This window comes from Trachemys scripta, chromosome 6, assembly GCF_013100865.1.
Source record: "Trachemys scripta elegans isolate TJP31775 chromosome 6, CAS_Tse_1.0, whole genome shotgun sequence".
In the NCBI taxonomy this organism is placed as follows: domain Eukaryota; kingdom Metazoa; phylum Chordata; order Testudines; family Emydidae; genus Trachemys; species Trachemys scripta.
In genome coordinates this window covers 123,802,099-123,823,840 of record NC_048303.1, presented here as the reverse complement: position 1 = coordinate 123,823,840, position 21,742 = coordinate 123,802,099, and the positions used below count along the sequence as shown (strand labels likewise).

General features: G+C 46.2%; 1 protein-coding gene across 1 annotated transcript in view; it reads right to left on the bottom strand.

The window, feature by feature from the left end:
• The window catches only part of DNAH6 (dynein axonemal heavy chain 6), a 190,541-nt gene that overhangs the window by 28,875 nt on the left and 139,924 nt on the right, over positions 1 to 21,742 (bottom strand). The window contains exons 56-63 of the mRNA XM_034774925.1: positions 20,205 to 20,384; positions 19,091 to 19,324; positions 18,440 to 18,575; positions 17,218 to 17,393; positions 16,239 to 16,429; positions 15,398 to 15,558; positions 7,539 to 7,627; positions 1,111 to 1,257 (exon numbers count right to left, since the gene is read on the bottom strand). Of these exons, the coding sequence (XP_034630816.1) occupies positions 1,111 to 1,257; positions 7,539 to 7,627; positions 15,398 to 15,558; positions 16,239 to 16,429; positions 17,218 to 17,393; positions 18,440 to 18,575; positions 19,091 to 19,324; positions 20,205 to 20,384 (1,314 nt within the window). The remainder of the gene's footprint in view (positions 1 to 1,110; positions 1,258 to 7,538; positions 7,628 to 15,397; positions 15,559 to 16,238; positions 16,430 to 17,217; positions 17,394 to 18,439; positions 18,576 to 19,090; positions 19,325 to 20,204; positions 20,385 to 21,742) is intronic.

The window sequence follows — 21,742 nt, the reverse complement described above, 5'->3', positions numbered from 1 at the left end:
GTTGCTCTTTTAAGATTTCTAAAAGCTCCACACCTCGTCCCTCTCAGATTTGGATGGCTCTTCAGATTCTTAAACCTTGCGTCGAGTGCTGTAGCTATATTTAGAAATCTCGCATTGGTACCTTCTTTGCATTTTGTCAAATTTGCTGTGAAAATGTTCTTAAAACAAACATGTGCTGGGTCATCATCTGAGACTGCTATTACATGAAATATATGGCAGAATGTGGGTAAAACAGAGCAGGAGACATACAATTCTCCCCCAAGGAGGACAGTCACAAATTTAATTGATGCATTATTTTTTTAACGAGTATCATCAGCATGGAAGCATGCCCTCTGGAATGGTGGCCGAAGAATGAAGGGGCATACGAATGTTTAGCATATCTGGCATGTAAATACCTTGCAAGACCAGCTACAAAATGCTGTGCGAATGCCTGTTCTCACTTTCAGGTGACATTGTAAATAAGAAGCAGGCAGCATTATCGCCCGTCAATGTAAACAAACTTGTTTGTCTTAGCGACTGGCAGAATAAGAAGTAGGACTGAGTGGACTTGTAGGCTCTAAAGTTTTATACTGTTTTGTTTTTGAGTGCCATTATGTAACGAAAAATAATCTGCATTTGTAAATTACAATTTCACAATAAAGAGATTGCACTACAGTATTTGTATGAGGTGAACTGAAAAATACTGTTTCTTTTATCATTTCTACAGTGCATATATTTGTAATAAAAATAATAATATAAAGTGAGCACTGTGCACTTTGAATTCTGTGTTGTAATTGAAATAAATATTGAAAATGTAGAAAAACATCCAAAATATTTAATAAATTTTGATTGGTATTCTATTGTTTCAAGTGCGATTAATCACGATTAATTTTTTTTATCGCGATTAATTTTTTTTTGAGTTACTCATGTGAGTTAACTGTGATTAATTGACAGCCCTAATTAGTAATATAACTTACCAGTTCTAGTTTCTGGAAATTAATGGCTAAATAAGGTTTGCACAAAATACTGCTATTACAGTTATGATTACATCAGACATAACAGACTTCTTGAACTAATTTTGTAATGGGATCTCAGTACCTCTGCTATCTGAACTAATATCATCAGGTATACCTGAATGATAGCATGGAAGAAGCAAATGCCAAAAATCATTTTCCTCCAATTTATGCCTAGGATATTGTCTTCAAAAAACGTAGTCGTCATCTCTGTGAATGCTCGCCTGATGTTTGCACGAAGTCCTTTTGGAGGCTCATTGGTTACCTGAATTGGGAAAAATAACCAGTTCTTGTTCCATACAGAAGTCTCCTCTCCATTTTTTTATGCAGCGCTGTCAAGTTATCACTTGAATGGCTATCTGTATGTAAATTGTATTTTCTACATTATGCTTTAGGTTTTAACCAAATGAACACATTGATTTTTTATCCTAGAAAATATATGGAAATGAAAAGATATGTTATGAAAATAAGGAAATTTGGAGCAGAAAGAAATTGGAAAAAATTTGCAGGCACAAATTAGAATAAATAAACAAACATAGCAAGAAGGTGATTAAAGTAAGCGCTCTCACTATGCGAAGTACACACTACTGCAATTTAACTGCTTTATTGGGACAACAGCTTCCATCTTCCAGATCTTAATTTAGCAGATGGCTGTCTTACTGGGCAGAAAGACTGTCCAGCCAGCAGTAGTCAGTATCTTGATTTAAATGGATTAGGGTTACAAAGATCAGGAGGGACATCAGAGTTCATGCTAGGTTATTCCATTTGCTCTTGTCCCAGGCTACATTTGTAAGGAGCTAGTGTCAGTCTTGAGTGTCTGGATTAGATGAAGATTACTTACGGAACTACTGGAACGTGCTCACATACTATGGTGATGAATATAATATAAGAACCTACATAGAACAGAATCAAATGGACCAGACTATGATAGAATCAATGTGTTGGCTTCATCAAAGAAGGTGAGAGTGGGGGACCTTTCTGATTTTTTCTGTTTTTTCTTAATGTACGTTCCACTGGGGAAGGGAGAGCATTCCTAAAGTTTTATCAAAGGGAAGGAGTTCTTGCCAGAACTCCAACAGTGGGGAAGGAGGGCGGGTCATGGAATGGACATGAGCAACACATCTCAAAGTACACCAGTTATGGAAAAGGGTAACTGTCTTTTCTTCTTCGAGTGCTTGCTCATGTCCATTCCATGTTAGGTGACCCCAAGCAGTACCAACGGAAGTGGGTAGGAGTTCATGGACGTGTAGCTTGTAACAGCTGTGCTGAACCCCACGTCATCTCTGGCCTGCTGTGTGATGGCATAGTGTGCTGTGAACGTGTGAACCGAAGACCACGTTGCAGCTCTGCAAATGTCCCGTCAAGGACACTTGTGCTCTTGTCAAGTGGTCCTTCACCAGAGGTGGCGGTTGGACCTGCGCCAGCTCATAACAGGTTCAGATGCAGGAAGTGATCCAGTTGGAGATCCTCTGAGAGGACCCCAGGAGGCCCTTCATCCTGTTCGCTGTTGTGATGAAAAGCTGTGTCGACCTGCGAAAGGGCTTGGTATGCTCCAGGTAAAATGCCAAGGCATGTTGGACGTCCAGGGAGTGCTGCCGCCTCTCATTGGTCTTGTGCAGCTTAAGACAGAACATGGGGAGGAAGATGTCCTGGGTGATATGGAAGGAAGACACCACCTCCGTCAGGACGGCCAGATGGGTTGCAACTGTACCTTATCTTTGTAGAAGACCGTATATGGTGGTTCCAAGGTTAGGGCTTTAATCTCCCACACTCGCCTAGCCTACGTCACTGCCACAGGGAAGGCGACCTTCCACAATAGGTGGGAAAGGGAACAAAAGCCCAAGGGTTCAAAGAGCAGACCCATGAGTCTGGAGAGAACCAGATTGCGGTCCCATTGTGGGACAGGATCCCTAACGGGAGGGAAGAGCCTTTTGAGGCCTTTCAGGAACCTGATGGACATCTCGTGCGAGAACACCGATCTACCCTGGATCAGCGGATGAAAAGCCGAGATGGCAGCTAGATGAACCTTGATAGAAGAGAGGGCCAGACCCTGATTCTTCAGGAAGAGCAGGTATTCCAAGATTGACTGCAGAGAGGAGCACGTCGGGGAGAACCAGTGGCACAATCTTGTCCACTTCGCCAGGCAAGTTGCTCTAGTGGTGGGTTTTCTACTTCCCCAAAAGACCTGCTGCACCTCCCTGGAGAAGGCTTACTCCTCCAGGTTCAACCATGCAGCATTCACGTGAGGTGGAGGGAGGTGAGGTTGGAGTGCAGGAGGCGACCGTGGTCTTGCGAGAGAAGGTCCTCGATGCCTGAGGTGAGCCGCCACCACCGACATGCACTTTGTGAACACCCTCGGTGCCATTGCCAGGCCAAAGGGGAGCACTGCGAACTGGTAGTATGCGGATCCCACCATGAAACGGAGGAAGTGACTGTGTCCTTGAAAGATCGCTATATGAAAGTACACGTTCCTCAAGTCGAGGGCGGCGTACCAGTCTCCTAGATCCAGGGAGGGGATGGAGGGCAGGGAGACCATGAGGAACTTCAACCTCTTGAGAAACTTGTTGAGGAGTCGCAGGTCCAGGATGGGCCTTAGGCCCCCTTTGGGGTTTGGGATCAGAAAGTAACGGGAATAGAACCCCTTGCCCATGAGGTCTAGGGGGACTTCTTCCACAGCCCCTGCCTGCAGCAGGCCCTGTACTCCTGGTGCAGTAGACTCTCATGAGAGGGGTCCCTGGAGAGGGGTGGTGAGGGAGGGTGGGATGGGGGGTTTGAAACAAATTGGAGGACATAACCCTGCGCCACAGTTTTGAGGACCTAGCGGTCCGAAGTTATAGACGCCCAGGCTGGGAGGAAAAAAGAAAGGCAGCTGGAAAAATGGAGGGGAGCAGGATCGAGGACAGTGGCTGGAATGTCGCCCTTGGGCACACCCTCAAAATGCCCGCTTTGACCCCTGCTGGGAGCGGGAAGCACCAGCCTGTGTCGAGGTAGATGGCTGCTGGCCCTGACAGCACTTGTAACCCTTGCCCTTCTTGTGCTAAGGCTCCTGACTAGGCTGGCTGCACTACTGATGGGGAGGCCGTGGCTTAAGTCGCTTTCTTTGCTGCCTCGGAGTGTACAGGCCCAAGGTCTTGAGTGTGGTGCGCGAGTCCTTTACCTGTGCAGCTTATCGTCTGTTTTCTCTGCAAACAGGGCCTGGCCACCGAATGGGAGGTCCTGGAGGGACTGTTGGACCCCAACCGACAAGCCCGAGGAGTGGACTGCAGCCACGCCACCCTCCTCATTACTATGGCCGAGACCATGGTCCGTGCTGCAGAATCAGCTGTGTCTGAAGCTGCCTGCAGTGCCGCCCTCACCACTCCCTGCCCCTCTTCCAGGAGTCCTCTGGGAAACATTAAAATCGTAACAGCCCAAGAGGGCCCGATGGTTCGCTACCCTCAGCTGTAGGCTTGATGACAAATAAACCTTTCTCCCCAAAGAGTCCAGCTTCTTCACCCTGGTGGTCCCTGCCTTTCCCGCTCGTTGACTGCAGGCACTACTAATGAGTTCGGGGCAAGGTGAGTATAGAAGTACTCATACCCTCTTGCGGGCACATAGTACTTGCGCTCTGCCCGCTTGGAAATTGGGGGTAGCAATGAGGGGGTCTGCCAGAGGGCTTTGGTAATTTTGGCCACCCCCTCATGAACTGGCGGCGTGACTCTAGTGGGGGCTGCCGAGCTGAGGACGTTGAAGGTGTCCGAGAACTCCTCCAGCTCCTCAGTTTCTAGCCCCAAGTTCAAGGCTACTCTCCTCAAAAACTCCTGATGAGCTTTGGCATCATCCAGGGGACCACAGGTGGGGGCCTCATGATGGCCTCATCAGGGGATGAGAAAGAGGATGTGGCTGCAGCAGGTGCCAACACCTCTGTGACCTGCTCGGCAGGACCTTCTTCCCCCAAGCACCATGGCCTCCATCTCCATGGGCGGGAGACCATGGCAGAGGGCTTTTTGGAGACTCCTAACACCGACTGATGCCCTTGGGATGGCTGCGGGAACCCCCACGGCTTCCAAGGGTGCCATCGCATGGGCCATTGACCCCGAGGCTACGACAGTCCTGTGGGTGCCACCGGAAGGACCGGTGCCGCCAATGGAGGACTTTGACCTGCCTGCAGGGGCTCTTAGTCTGACTCCAAGCCCTGGGATGAAGGGCCCTCCTCCAGATACCGGGACTGTACCGAGGCTGACCAGGTGTCTCAGTCCCAGCAGTGTCCACTGCCATGCTCTGAGTGGGATTTGTATGCGGGCGACCACGCACCGCACCGAGATCCCGGTGACCAGTGTCCGATGGATCTGCAATGGTACCCCGGCGGTCTATGCTGAACGCTTCCTGACAGGTACTGATCCACGGAGCGGGAGCAAGAGCGTGATCGATGTTGCGATGTTGAGCGTCAACACTGGTATGATAACCTATGTCAGTCGGCCCGTGACAGGTACCGAGAGTCCCGACGGAGGCTTTTGTTGGAGTGGCGTCTAACTGAAGGGTAGTGGCTACGATGCTCCCAGTACCGGGGTCGTGGGGTTGAGCGTGCCTCAATAGGTCTACGCCATACTACCGAAAACTGACGCTTCAACCCCGCAGAGCGAGGACCAGAATCTGGAGACTGGCACCGACGGCTCCAACTGGTAGGCAGCCCTATGTCCACAGCACAGTGGCTCTGTGTGGGCAAGCACTGGCAGGACGCTCCCTGAGGTGGCAAGTGGAGCCACACTGACAGGGACCAAAGGAATGGTTCAAAGATAGGCTGACCCCTTGATTTGGGAGCTGCCGTCACCGGTGTGGGCGGCACCAGGAGGGACAAGATGTGGAAGTGAAATTTCGCCTGTCTGATGGCGGCACCAGCAGGGAGCTCTGCACCAAAGCCACGAAGTCCGATCTTGCCTGCTCCAGCGCCGACTCCATAAGGAGTGCTTTAAGTCGGATGTCCCACTCTTTCTTAGTGCAAGGCTTAAAGTTCCTGCAGATGCGACACCTGTCGCTGATGTGAGATTCCCCCAAACACCTTAAACAACTGGTGTGGAGGTCACTGACCAGCTTAGGCTTCCTAAAGCGGTCGCAGTTCTTAAAGCCTGGGGACCGGAGCATGCCCCGTCCCGAGCCTAAGTCCCTTCTGGGATAACTATAAACTAACTAAAACACACTAAGGGAACTAACACTAATTGTTATAACTATTTACAAAAGAAAGTTCGCAACGAGCAGTTCTAGAGAAGAAAAAGTTTGCCGAAGCAAAGGTATGTTCCAGCACCATCACTGGCAGTGAGAAGGAACGGGGGGGGGGGGAAATGGGGGGCAGCGGTGCACCTTATACCGCGGCATATGCGCGCCACTCCAGAGGGCGCCAGAGCCGGTCCCCTACAGATACCAGAGGGAAAAACTTTGGCACCGGTGCATGTGGCAAGCACACACGCCTAACATGGAATGGACATGAGCAAGCACTTGAAGAAGAATAGATAGATCCCCTCCCTTGGCAGATTAGCCAGCAGCAGTAATTGTTTAGAAGGTGGTCAGAGGAGATAAAAGTTATCACCAAATTTGTTCTAGAGATCGAGTTGAGGGAGTAATGCTGCGCAAAGTACATTTAGAACTCCAAGGAGAAGCCTTGTATATTTTGATGGTGAAGACAGTGCAAAAAGATGCTTTAGAAGCTGTTCTGGACCTAGTTGAGTATGCTCTGATATCCTCAGGTGTCTGAACACCTGTCAGGTCATAAAATCATGTATACATACGCTGATCCATTTGGACAGCCTGTAAGCTGCAATGGACTGAACCCAGGCCTTATTCCCCATACGCCACAAAAAGTTTGAAGGACTTGGAGAGATATATGGCCCTATATAGATAATAACTTCAGGCCCTCTGCATGTCTAAGGCATGGAGCATGACTTCGCTGGATGCTAATGAAGCTGAATAATATACCGGCGGGTTAATGGACAGATTGAGATGGAAACCAGAGACCACTTGAACCACAAAATTGGGGTGAGGACACAGGACTTAGTTACAAGAGCTGATAAAGTTGCAGCCACTTGGCAACAGAATTGGTGCATGCAGGATCAAAATTGTCTATAAAGAGCTCTGCAGGGCAGAGGTGGGTCCTTTCCTGTTTCATTCTGCATTCTCTCGAAATATCACACTCCCTCTGATGGCGTGGTTTTGGTGGTGATTGCTGAATATGTTATATTTACAGGTCACACAATGGAGAAGAGACTATGGATTTTGGACTCAGTTTGGCTCGTCAGAACTTTGGACACCTTAAATAATAAAAACCTTGAGTTTGCACTGGTTGGATTGCTGATTGTCAGCTGATCCCATTTAGTGTTTTTTAAGAAAATGACGTGTCTGACCATCCTAAATATAAGAGCAAAAGATACAAACATTCCAACTTGTATAATATGCTTTTTGGATTTTGATTAATTAGAAACTACAGATTAGACATTTGTTTTGAGATACTCTGTAAACAATTTATTTCGTCCTTGCATTGTTCATTTTGCTTAGGGTTATTTCCCGATATATTACCTTGACAGAGTTCTGAAGGACAGTGACAGGAAAGGTTTCACTAGGCATGGAACTTAAATAGAGTCGAAAGCTCTCCTGAATAGAAACATCTGAAAACCAAAAGGATAAGTACATTCACTACCCTCCTGTGAAAGAGTTTACTTGTTAACATTCATACACAAATCTTAAGCAATTTGCCATGAGATCTATCTTTCCAATGACTGGAGTACTGGAACTACATATACTACCTAATGTTCATTTATGATCTGGAAGAGGGAGTAAACAGCACTATATTTAAATTACAGGGGATAATTTGGGAAGTGTTTCAAACACCAGTGAACATAAACAGATAGTAAAAAGGAACATGGAAAGCTTGGAAAGTAGGGACTACAGGGGAGTCAGGAGATAAAGCGAGACGAAAATGCATATGGAGAAAAATAATAAGAAATACAGATATTACTTCAGAAAGAAAAACCTGAAAAGCAATAATGCTGAAAGAGATTGAGGGATGATAGCAGAAAGCTAGCTATGAGATTGCAATGGGATATGGCAGCAGGAAATGCTAATGTAATTTTGAGCTATATATGCAGAAGTATCATGTCATAAATAACACTTCCTTGGTACGTGTCTATATTGCTGCCAAAGCTGGAATGCTGGGTTCCGTTCTAGGCACCTAAGTAATAGAAAGCTACAGAAAAACTGAATGGGGTACAGAGAAAAGCAACACAATAATTAAGGGGATGGAAGTGCTGACATATAAAGAAATCGTAAAAGAACTAAATGGCTGGAATTGTCAAAGGAGTCTAAAGAAATCAGGCGGCCAACTTCCACTGACCTTCAATGGGAGTTGAATTTCTAAATGGTCTTTATGCCCTCAAAATCAACCCCACTGTGCACAGCTTGGCTAAGCATTAACTTATAGGGAAGTGAAGGAGTATAACCAAACTGTGCATTACGACGGTAGAGGAAGGGTTAATAGGGAGCCAAGGAGAGGGAAAAAGCAGATCAGCTGGACTCAATTGCAGCTGCTGCTATAGGAGGATTGGTTTTTGGAGGACTTGAGGAGGCTGGGGAGAAGGAAGCTCTCAAAGAGAGAAGAGTTCAGCTCCCTGTGAGTCTGTGAATGTAGTTGGAGAAGGCCTAGCAAGGAAAAAGGGACTCTGGTTAGTGGCTGGAGTTTTCCCATGGGAGTTGGCTGAAACAACCCGGACCTTAATTTTTATAATGTACAAAAAACTTCACTGTGAAGCAGTTAAAGATGCGGCCGACATTACATACATGGAACAAACCCACTAAAAGCAAGGAAATTACAGTGTAAGCCAGCTAATAATATACTAATATATGGAGATATAACTATCTCATAGAGCTGGAAGGGACCCTGAAAGGTCATCGAGTCCAGCCCTCTGCCTTCACTAGCAGGATGAAGTAACAGACAGGTAGTCACCTACAAGCACACACCTGGTCACTACAACAGACCACAACTTGAACTCTGCCCCGCCACAGCCTTCCTGTCTACACGTATCCTTTTACCAAACTACCCGCTTCCAAACACCATTAGTAGTGGACATTTGGCAAAGTAGTTTGGTGTGTTGGGTGGAGTAGATCGCTGAGGATTGTGGTGAATCATATGTAAATATCTCTGTGCTTCCGTTCCCAATCTGTGGATAGTGTGACAAAGTTGCTCCTCTATCTTGGTGGGTCCTGCGTTTATTGGCAGATTTTCTTGCCTCAGAGATTCACCATGTGGGTTGGGGAACAGCCCAGAGACCTTCCCCTCTGGAAGAACCCACAGTCCAGGTCAATTGGGAGGTTTGGGGGGAACCCAGGCCCGCCCTCTACTCCGGGTTCCAACCCAGGGCCCTGTGGACTGCAGCTGTCTATAGTGCCTCCTGTAACAGCTGCATGACAGCTACAACTCCCTGGGCTACTTCCCCATGGCCTCCTCCAAACACCTTCCTTATTCTCACCACAGGACATTCTTCCTGGTGTCTGATAATGCTTGTGCTCCTCAGTCCTCCAGCAGCACATCCTCTCACTCTCGCACCACAAACTGAAGTGAGCTCCTTTTTAAAATCCAGGTGCCCTGATTAGCCTGCCTTAATTGATTCTAGAAGCTTCTTCCTAATTGGCTCCAGGTGTCCTAATTAGCCTGCCTGCCTTAACTGGTTCTAGCAGGTTCCTGATTACTCTAGTGCAGCCCCTGCTCTGGTCACTCAGGGAACACAAAACTACTCATCCAGTGACCAGTATATTTGCCCTCTACCAGACTCCTGTACCCCACTGGTCTGGGTCTGTCACATATCCCTCCCCCCTGCTCAACGCCAAGGGGTTGGGCAGCTTGGGACGCCAGACAGGGCACACCTGACAAGCCATCGGCGTTGCCATGATGGCTCCCTGCTCTGTGTTGCACACGGAACTGGAAAGGTTGGAGGGATAAGAACCATCTGGTCACCCTTGTGTTCTTCTCCTTGTTCTGCTGCATCCATTGAAGAGGGGCATGGTCGGTCACGAGGACAAATCTGCGCCCGAGCAGGTAGTAGCGCAATGTTTCCATGGCCCATTTTACTTCGAGGCATTCTCTCTCCACCACTGCATATTTTTGTTCCCCTGAAAGGAGTTTCCAACTGAGGTATAGAATTGGGTGTTCCTCCTCCCCGACCATCTGTGATAGAACGACCCCCAACCCTACTTCCGATGTATCCGTCTGCAGGATAAACTCCTTGGTGAAATCAGGGGCTATCAGTACGGGGTTACTGCAGAGGGCAGTCCGTAGGTCTGTGAATGCTTCCTCTGCTGCGTCAGACCATCTCACCAGATCAGGTCCACAGGCTTTCACTAGGTCTGTCAGGGGGCTTGCCCTTGTGGCAAAGTGGGGGATAAATCGTCGATAATACCCCACCACACCTAGGAACGCCCGGACTTGTTTCTTGCCACTTGGTCGGGGCCAATTTTGGATGGCCTCTAACTTGTTCACTTGGGGTTTTACCAAACCTTTTCCCACAATGTAGCCAAGATATTTGGCCTCTGTAAACCCTACAGCGCACTTGGCAGGGTTTGCTGTAAGGCCAGCTCGCCTGAAGGTATCTAGGACTGCCTCCACCTTCTCCAGGTGGGTTTCCCCAGTCTGGGGTATGAATGACCACATCATCCAAGTAGGCAGTAGCATAACTGTTATGCGGGCGTAATAGCTTGTCCATGAGGCGCTGGAAGGTAGCTGGGGCCCCATGTAGTCCAAAAGGGAGGACAATATACTGAAAAAGACCCTCTGGTGTAGAGAACACAGTCTTTTCCTTTGCGTCTTCTGCAAGGGGAATCTGCTAGTACCCCTTTGTCAAGTCTAGGGTAGTCAAGTACCGGGCATTACCCAGACAGTCCACTAGCTCATCTATGCGAGGTATGGGGTACGCGTCAAATTGGGATACTTCGTTTAGTTGCCGGAAGTCATTGCAAAATCTTGTGGTGCCATCAGGTTTGGGCACCAGCACGATTGGGCTGGACCACTGACGGGGATCATCGAAGAATCCCACAAACTCCAGCGTTTTTTTTACTTCTGCTTTTATTTCCTCCCTTTTTGCTGCTGGCACCCGATAGGGCCATATTGTTACTCTGGCCCCAGGGTTCGTGACGATGTGGTGATATGTCTCGGTTGTTCGACCCGGTTTTGTCGAGAACACATCTTGGTTCCGGAAGATCATCTCAGACACCTCATTCTTCTCGTCTGGTGTTAAATCGGGAGACACTCTCACCTGTTTGGAAGGCTTGTTTTCCTGGGTTAGGTCTTTTTGGACTGTTGTGCATGCCTCTTGTTCATGCCAGGGTTTCAGAAGGTTAACGTGATAAATCTGTTCTTATTTTCTGCGTCCTGGCTGCCGCACCTTGTAGGTTACTTCCCCCACGGGTTCAACCACCTCATAGGGCCCCTGCCATTGGGCCAGAAGCTTGCTTTCTGCCCTGGGTACCAACACCATAATCCGATCCCCTGGTTGGAACTGTCGCACTTTTGCCTGGCGATTGTAATGGGTTCGCTGGGCCACCTGTGCCTTCTCCAAATGTTCCCGTACAATAGGGGTAACCCGGGCTATCCGGTCTCGCATCTGCATTACATGCTCTATTATATTTCTCCCCTCATTGGGTTCCTCTTTCCAGATCTCTTTGGCGATATCTAGTATGCCACGGAGGTGACGCCCGTATAATAACTCGAAGGTGGAAAACCCAGTTGAGGCCTGTGATACCTCCCGGATAGCGAACATAAGGTAGGGTAGTAGGGTGTCCCAATCCTTCCCGTCCCGACTTACCACCTTCCTTATCATAGCCTTGAGGGTTTGGTTAAACCTTTCTACCAAACCATCAGTCTGCGGATGGTAGACTGAAGTTCTCAGGGTATGTATATGGAGCAGCGTACAGAGGTCCTTCATTAGCTTCGACATAAATGGGGTTCCTTGGTCGGTTAATATCTCCTTCAGTAGCCCCATTCGGGCAAAGATCCCCACCAGCTCTTTGGCTATAGTTTTAGAGGCCGTGGTTCCGTAGGGGGACGGCATCTGGGTAGCGAGTAGCATAGTCCAAAACAACAAGTATATATTGGTGGCCCCGGGTCGCCTTCTCCAGGGGTCCCACTAGGTCCATGGCTATTCGCTCGAAGGGGACCTCTATGATGGGAAGGGGTACTAAAGGTGCCCTCAAGTGGGGACGGGGACTGTGCAGCTGACACTCCGGGCAGGAGGCACAGTACCTCCGCACTTCTTCATGTACTCTGGGCCAGAAGAACCGTCGTAGGACTCGTGCCAGGGTCTTCTCTACCCCCAAATGCCCCCCAAAAAGATGACTATGAGCCAGACTTAATACAGCGTTCTGGTGTTTTTGAGGTACTAGGATCTGCTGTACCTTCTGCCCCTGTACTGGTGCAACCCGTAAGAGATCCTTCTTCATTATGAAGTAGGGTCCTGGTCCCTGGGTTTTTCCTTCCACGGGGACCCCATCTATTTCAGTCACCTCCTTCCTAATGTTGTCATACCTTGGGTCTTCTGCCTGGTCCCGTCCAAAATTTCCTCTCCCGGGGGTAATCTGCCCAAGATCTAGGGGCCCAGTCTCTGTTGCCTCTACTGGTTCAGAAGCATTAGGGTGGGGGTCAGACTCAGATGCTTCTCCCTCCTGCGTTGCCTCCTTTTCAGCTGCGCGGGTCCGCCTGCCTACAAGAGCGACCCTCTGGCTTTGGGTCAGTATTCGGGTTCCCAAGGCCTTAGCTGCTTTTCTTTCCCTTTTTGTCTTTCTACCCTGTCTGGGAGTGGAGAACAAATCTGGGGATATTTCAGAGAAGATTGGGGGTTGACAGTCTGCTGTGGATGCCTCACCAATTTTAGGGTTCCCATCTTTCTCCAATCCCCCTACTGGGAGTAAGTTTCCAAACCCTGGGAAGTCCCTCCCTATGAGCACCGGGAATGGGAGTTTAGGGACTACACCTGCTGCTACCTCAGTAGTGTTCCCTTAGATCTCGATTTTTACTGGGATGGTGGGGTAGTAACTAACTGTCCCATGGATACGTTATCCCCGTACGTTTAGCCTGCAGCAGCTGACTACGCTTCACGAGCTTCCCTGACATAAGCGTGATAGCACTCCCCGAATCAACCAGTGCCATGGTCCCTACATCATTTAGTTTCACTGGTCTGGTGTACATATGTGGGGTTAGTGAGACCCCCACAAGGTGCATTAGGGAGCATGGATCTGCCCAGTTCCCCAGGTTACACTGCATAGGCTCCTCAGCATTGGGACACGGTGCAGCTATGTGTCCCCACTCCCCGCAGGCATAACATCTGTATGGAGCCCTAGGCGTTCCCCGGTCTCTTGGTTTGGGCAGTCTAACATCACGATCCTCTTCTCCCTCAGTGCTCCGTCTCTTTGTGACCTCTGATGGGCCTTCAGCCTCTCCCTTTTTCCACCTAGGCCCTCCTGGTGGCCCAGTCACCCGAACTTTAGGGCTTGGTGCTGCTAGTTTAACCCGGGGTGCCGCTTCCTTAACTAGTCGGGTCAGCTCCCTCGCTGTCCTTCGCCTCTCTACCAGGGTGACAACCTCGTCATAGGTGGAGGGTTCGTTCTGGCTTAGCCAGGCATGAAGGTCTGGTGGTAGTCCCCTCATGTATCGGTCGATGACCAGAATCGCTAGTATCTCTTCCGGACTCTGGGACTCTGTTTGCAACCACTTTCGTGTGAGATGGATGAGGTCATACAATTGGGACCGCGGGGTTTTGTCTTCCTGATACCTCCAACCGTGATACTGCTGGGCCCGCACTGCTGTCGTTACCCCAGATCTGGCCAGGATCTCTGCTTTCAGCTGGGGGTAGTCTGCCGCAGCCTCTTCAGGCAGATCATGGTAGGCCTTCTGGGCCTCCCCATACAGGAATGGGGCAAGGATGCCAGACCACCGATCTCGAGGCCAGGCCTCCCGTAGGGCTGTCCTCTCAAAGGCCAGAAGGTATGCCTCTACATCATCCTCCTGTGTCATTTTCTGCAGCCAATGGCTGGCCCATATGGGCCGCGTCCCATCATGGCCACGATTCAGTTCTGTAAGGGACTTTACCTGGTTTACCAGTTCCCGCAACATAGCTCGGTCTTGAGCAGCCTGGTCCATCAGCAGGCGATTAGTCTCTTGCTGCAGCCGCACTGCCTCCTGTTGGGCGGCTGCCTGGACACGGGTAACCTCCTGCTGGGCCGCCGTAGCTTGTATCAGTGCCCGCACTACGTCATTCATTGTGGTGAAAAAAAATAAACTCTCTCCCTTTTTTTTGGTTTGTTTTGTTGTTATTGTTGTTGTTTTGTTTTTTGTTTTTTTTTAAATCACCCCCCTTCTTCCGCTGCGCTGTGCACCCCAAGATCCCACCCCTGACAGCAGTGTGACAAAGTTCCTCCTCTATCTTGGTGGGTCCTGCGCTTATAGGCGGATTTTCTTGCCTCAGAGATTCACCATGTGGGTTGGGGAACAGCCCAGAGACCTTCCCCTCTGGGAGAACCCACAGTCCAGGTCAATTGGGAGGTTTGGGGGGAACCCGGGCCCGCCCTCTAATCCGGGTTCCAGCCCAGGGGTCTGTGGACTGCAGCGGTCTATAGTGCCTCCTATAACAGCTGCATGACAGCTACAACTTCCTGGGCTACTTCCCCATGGCCTCCTCCAAACACCTTCCTTATTCTCACCACAGGACCTTCCTCCTGGTGATTGATAACGCTTGTGCTCCTCAGTCCTCCAGCAGCACACCCTCTCACTCTCAGCTCCTTGCGCCTCTTGCTCTCAGCTCCTCACATTCGCACCACAAACTGAAGTGAGCTCCTTTTTAAAACCCAGGTGCCCTGATTTGCCTGCCTTAATTGATTCTAGAAGCTTCTTCCTAATTGGCTCCAGGTGTCCTAATTAGCCTGCCTGCCTTAACTGGTTCTAGCAGGTTCCTGATTACTCTAGTGCAGCCCCTGCTCTGGTCACTCAGGGAACAGAAAACTACTCATCCAGTGACCAGTATATTTGCCCTCTACCAGACTCCTGTACTCCACTGGTCTGGGTCTGTCACAATAGGGATAATATTTCCCTGTCTTACAGGCTGTTGGCATTCTGAGGATAAATTCATTAATGTGAAAATATACTTTAATATATGTGAGGTGAACAGATACAATAGTGAATGCCTATAAACAAGCAAATGAAACGAATAAACAAATGAGCACTACAGCGCATAGAATAAGGGTAATACTCTCTATCAGGATGAGCAATTTCTTAAACCTACAGACATCCTTTTCTTTGGCTCTTTCCCTTCTCATCGGCAAGACAAGGCAAAAGCACACTTCTGATTTGGCACTACCTTCAGGGAAGCAGATTGTATTGTAGAAGGAAAATGACATACTTGGCTCGGTAAAGCTTTTTATAAGCTCCTCCATAGCTAACATCCATGAAACTGCTAGATGACAGTTTTGCAGAAAAACCCAATTTCCTGTTTTCATTGCATCCTTTATCAGCTTTTCTGCAATAGGTCCTTGCCCTTGCCCGAGTGAAATTGACCGTACCCTGAAACAGAGAAAATTTTGTCAACGTTCGTGATGCAAATATTTGAACATATAGTGACTTTTGAAATGGTAGTTTTTTTTAGGATTTGTAGCTTTTAAAGATAGTGGCCAAAATTTCCTAACTTGGGTGCTGAAATTTAGGCTCCTCAATACATATTTAGACCCCAAATAAAAGTGGCCTAATTTTCAGAGATGCTGGGCACCTACAAATCCACTGAAGTCTGCGGGAGCTGAAAGTGCTCATAATCTCTGAAAACTGTACCAATGTAATTTCGGTGCCTAATATGGTTTTAGGAGTCTGATTCGACAGCTTTGGCTATTATTACAAATATAGAGATCTCTGAGCATAGCTATAGTATGTAGTTTGGAGGAGAACTAAAATAATATATTTTAACATACATTAATGTATAGAGAGAGTGAAATCCTGAGCCCACTAAAGTCAATGGTAAAAGTCAGTGGGGCCCGCATTTCACCCACAGACAGTACATGTTACAGTATAACTCAATGGAATAAATGTACAAGCATAAGAGGGTGGAATTTTCAAAGAAGACTAGAGGAATTAAGGTTCCCTTAAAATCCTTAGGGTTCTTTGATACCCGATACCCAGTTTCCTTAAACTCCTTGGGGTCCTTTGAACATCCCAGCTGAATACCATGTCTAAAAAAACTATGTTCTTTGTACCGTTCTGAATATCCTCGCTCTTTTGCGAACCTCTGGAAAGCTCCCATGGGGTCAGAGCCTGTGCTTAGGATAAACACCAGAGGCGTTGAAGAGGACATGTCTTGATAAAGAGTTCCCAAGTCAACTGGGGGATTCTCTATGAATTGTTTTCCAAGGTTCTCTATTACAAACTCAGTAAGTGCAGAGACCACCTGAAAATATGAAAACATGCCAATTTACAAACAGAAAGAGGCCCAGAGAACAGTATTTACATTCGACTGTATAACCCTTCCAGGCCAGGACTGTATCTTTGTATGTCTTTGTACAGTACCATCAGGCCCAGTCTTCACTGGGGCAAATACAAATAACAAAGACTAATTTAATCAGTGGTGAAAATCATCAATCCTCCAAGTTCAAAATCATTACAATCCCCTCAAGCAACCACCTCCCGAAACCCATAAACAGAAAACGTTCACTGCATTCTGTTAACTCAAACACGCCTCAGTTAGTACTAGGGGCATTTCAAAAAGTTTGATTCAACATCCAAAAAGTTTGGATAAGATCATAAGAATTGGCAAACTAGAACTGGCCATGATCCACAGAGGCATGTGAGTAGCCCCTATGAAGTCAAACTTCCCACTGCACTCTTAAATTCACAGACTTTGCAGCAGACCCATAGTAAATATAAATTAATTACGAAGGGAGAGATTGTGACTCGTACAAGGACCCTCTCCATCCTGCCACCCATGGGCCAGTCACAAATCTCAGTCCCTCTACTTGGAAGAGTACAGACATCGCACTTGCGGCAGATTCACACAGTCCCAAAGAAGCTAGGGAAGGCGTAGAACAGTCTAGCCCTCTTCTCCATACAGATCCAAGCTTCCATTGGGAAGGTCCATCTCTGTATCATCCCCTCTTCAAGCCAACATCCAAATGACACAATTCTGCAAATTCTTGTAGCTTTGGTGTGGATGTAAATTTCTGTACAATTGGATTTTACCTTTTCTTCCATAAAGCTTTTCACAATAATTAATTTCTGAAACATGCTCAGTCTTGTGTCCCAGGAAGCTTTCGTTGTGCCTTCCTTTTTTTCTTCTTCAGTTTGCTCTGCAGAAGGGGCGGATTCAGAATCATACGTTTCCGACGTTTCTGGGTTGACACGAATTTCAAGGCACCCTACAAATGACGTGGTCATTAGCAGCGTCTTAAATTTAGAATTTGCCAAGCACAAACCGTTCACAATGATACGGTGATATGTAAGAGCAAATTTTCAAAAAGGCAAAGGCTCTCTTTTGTACATGAGTTAAAGCCTAACTGGCTCTTTGCATGCAATCATGGTGACTGTGTGACCAGCTGTAGGATTCTATTTTGGGGACAGACAATGTTGGATTAAGGCATAGGCATGATAGGCTCCTGCCGTCACATAATTATGGCAGAATCTGAGCTTCAATTTTTTGTAAGTGGCTTTCTATCTCTCATGGTTTCAAAAAAAAGCTTGAAAAGGTGACCCAAGCGTAACTGAGATGTCTGCCAGAGCTTGCAGAGAGCCTAAAACAATAGCTCTGAGGGGGTAAGCTGCCCCATTCATCTTAATCAGGTTTTTCCTGCAGTATCACGGATTTGGGGGGCCGGATCAACATCACTGCTGCAGAAAATTGTGTGTGTGGGAGGAGAGTAGTGCAGCAGGACCAGCCCACTTTTCCAATAAAGCAGATACTTTTCGGCTTTTGGGGTAGACTACTGGGGGGCCTCCTGGCTATTACCTCTGCATCACTGGGAGAAAGAAGGGGGCACTGTTGGTTCTGAGAGAAGGGATCATACTGTTGCCCTCTTCTCCCAAGTAGTCAGGAGGACCCCTACTGCCCCTCGTGGGGCAGAGATAGGGGGCCTCCCCTGCTGCTGTCCCCACTCTTCCAATGTGGGGCGCTCCAGCCTGTTGAAAGAAGGTCGCTGCCAAGTCCCCCAGCAGAGAGTGTAAAGGAGAGTAACGGGAAAAGGAGCCGTCATGTCAAAGGGAAAATGGAAAAGTGCATCGTACACATAAACGTCTTAAGGCTTGGAATAAACTGCTTGCTGCAGTGGCTGAGTTACTGTTTCTGAAGCTGTTCAAAAATAGGTTTGATAAAATATAAGTAGAATCGGTGTAGAAAACCCTCCTTGAAGCACAGGTTTGGTAGACGCAAAATGGCTTTTCCAATCCACTTTCTTATTTATTGTGTTACCTAATTTAATGAAAATGTGTGTGGACAGTATGTCATTCTGAATTCCTTGAAAACACGGGAGTGTTTCCTCTAAGTCACAACACATAAACCAGGTGGTGTCTTCGAGCCATGGAACATCGGGCTTAGCAGGGCGTTGCTGTTGGAAAGATGAAAGGATCAGTGAAAATATGAAAGAAGAAGGTGGTAAATAAAAGCTCAACAAATATATGACTATTTTTAATAGTCAAAATGTGAAAGTTGCACAAGAAACAAGTTTATTAATAGTGGCCCCAATTCAGAAAAGCATTTAAGCATGATCTTAAATTCATTCTTATTCAGAACATCACTTAAGCAGATGCTCAACTTTAAGTATGTGTTTAAGTCCCATTGACATGCTTAAAATTAAGTATATGTTTAAATGCTGTCCTGAATAATGCTTTCTTTGATTGGAACCAATAAGTAACAAATATCTAAAATAACTGTTCAAATGTTTCATGCCTCAAAATGTATCATATCACATGATGGAAAATCATAATTAGAAGTCACCAAAGTCACTATTGTAGAGACAAATGTAGACACCAACCTCCTTTCACTATCTACAAATCGCTTTGCAAAACCAAAAATATATAATCATTTACTATTTTGTTTATCATCAATCTACTCCAAGTGCACCTTATCTAAGCCAGCAGAACCCCGGAGGAAAAAATTCCATTCTGTATCGGTAAGTTCTTCTCTCTGCCGCATGATCTCAATGCACAGCATAAAGCTGTAGATGAGCTTGTGTTGTTCAAAAAGACCGCGGGAAACATTGGTATAAGTTGCATAGAGGGTCTGGCTAAGCAGTATTGCCAGGCGCTGCTGCAGATTCTTATTCTTTTCAGAAGTCTCAATAGTTGTATTAAATAACTGCAAGAAAAAAAAACAAACAGTTTTGATAAGCTTATTTCTAATTGTTAATAACAGCACACTTCTAGATTAATTCACTGGACTAGAACAATGATTCTCAAACTATGTCATACTGTACAAATACTTCTTAAGTGAGAGAGCCTCTCATACACGGAGCGTGTCTCCTCCCAACCTCTCAGTAATGATTCCCATTTTTTTCTGCAACCACTACAGTGCATGGAATTTTCAAGAAGTAATATTAAGAGAACAGTAAGAAGATAAGATGAGAAAATAAACTCGCTTTAATATGATGGTTGTGGCTTACATCCTCTCGTTTTGTCTGATAGAGATTATTCACCATTGTGACATAGAAAGCTCTGTGGTCTACAGGGAAATGCTCTAACAAGCACCACCATTCCATGGACCAAAATTTCAGAACCACTGAACTAGAAAAATAAGCTAACTTTGAAGAGTCAGGTACTCTTCATGGTGCAGACTTCTTGTGAGACGCTGGCAAAATCGCTTACATTAAATATTATAAAACTCGGTTATTTAAATTCAGGCACCTAAACAACAGTGATTTTAAGAGGTGCTGACCATCATGTTAAATTTCTTGACTTTAGTAGAGTCTCTGGGTGTTCTGCAATTTTGAAAATCAGACAACTTATCTCTAGACACCTAAATGTATGTCTAAATTTGGAAACAGTACTTAGAATCATATTTGGAAGTTTTATAACATTACTAATTTTCCAAATGTATCATAACATTAGAAACAGAATGAATTCTTTTTTGGTGTAATGAAAAAACACTTCTTAAAGGCTTAAATTTTGCTGCCTGTTATATATAACTATTTCTATTCATATACTAAATGCTATTTACTCCAAAGAAAAATGAAACTAACCTGCTTAAAATATTTTAAGGAAAACTGATACATGGGATCAATCTCTGACAGACTTGCAATTACAAAGTACATGACAGACCCTCGAGTAGCAACAGGGCGGTATTTTTCACGAGCAGTGTTTATCTTCTCTTCAGTAGATTCTGCTTCTTTTAGCCTTGTTTTAATGGCACCAGATGTAACCTAAAAGAAACAAGTTTTAATAGCATTTTAGAAAACATTTCATGAGAGAGAAAGCTCGGAGCACAAGGAGCAAACTCCTCATTTGATGTTGGTGGCACTGGTGTAATTTTATGCATCACTCGCCAAAGACATGTAAGCGCCATCTCATGCTGAGGGAGGCATTCTTCTATTCCAAGAGCTACAGAGAACTTTTGTCTGTCACAAACCAGAAACTCAAGATCCAGGTTTGGTTACGTCTTAGTTATTGGATACTTTTAGAAGAGAATATTCGTTCCTTTGATCATTTAAAATGAAATGCCAACCATTTATGCAAATCAATGTATTATGCTGCATTTTGTAACTTATATTGACAATGTCATTAGTCAACAACACCAGTTTACATCCCCAAGAATAACTGGTAGGTTTTTTAGCAGAGGCAGTATCCCAGAAGATCATGAAAAATTATGACAAGGGAAAAAAAAAAAAAAAAGAGGAAAATGTATTTAGAATGTTTACCAAATAATTAATTGAAGAATATAACCATACACACAAAGCAAGCAACTTATCAGCCTCAGTGCTGGAGAGAATGGGAAAAAGAGGTTTGCTTAACATCATGCTAGAATGATGGCCTACACTCTGCTGGAAATTATGGGCCGGCTCCTAAGCCTCAATGAAGCTATGCCAATTTACTCCATCTGAAGCTCTGCCCCGAAATGTAGATGACTATTCCAAAACTCTACATGCAAATAAATGTATAACAGATGGGTCTGATTTTCCGGCTTTTAGTTTAATTTATTACACTTTTGAGAATGTGAATGTTATGGGCCAAAATCAGCCAGAAAGACTTTAGAATGAGAGGTTACATTTTTCCTAACCCAAATGATGCACTGTGCTGATACTACAAGGGTAACAGCAGTGCGAGCTTCCCCACACTACCCACCTGGTGTGTCTCAGGCCTGACTCGAAAGGACCATCTTTCGGAGTGAAATGGTAGTTCATTCTTCATGGCGTGCTCAATATGTGGCTCAGACCACCAACTAGAGGGCCAGCTTTGACCAACTGGGACTGTGGTTTTTGTAAAGCAGACTTTTGTCCATTGAGAACGAGGCCAACCTAAGGAATTCTACAATTCACAGCTAGATCTTTACTGCGGCTTTCACACCGAGTAGAATCTTACTTTGCAAACAGTCCCATTTGGTAAGACTGCTTAGTCCTTATTCACATTGGGGAGCAATTAGGCAGAGTCCCATTTACTTCAGGGGGATTACTTGTGGAGTAAGATACAATTCAATATGAACAAGTGTAACTGAACTTAGCCTTGATAAGCAAAGTGAAACCGCTACATAATTATCGCACATGAATTCTTTAAATAAGAAAAC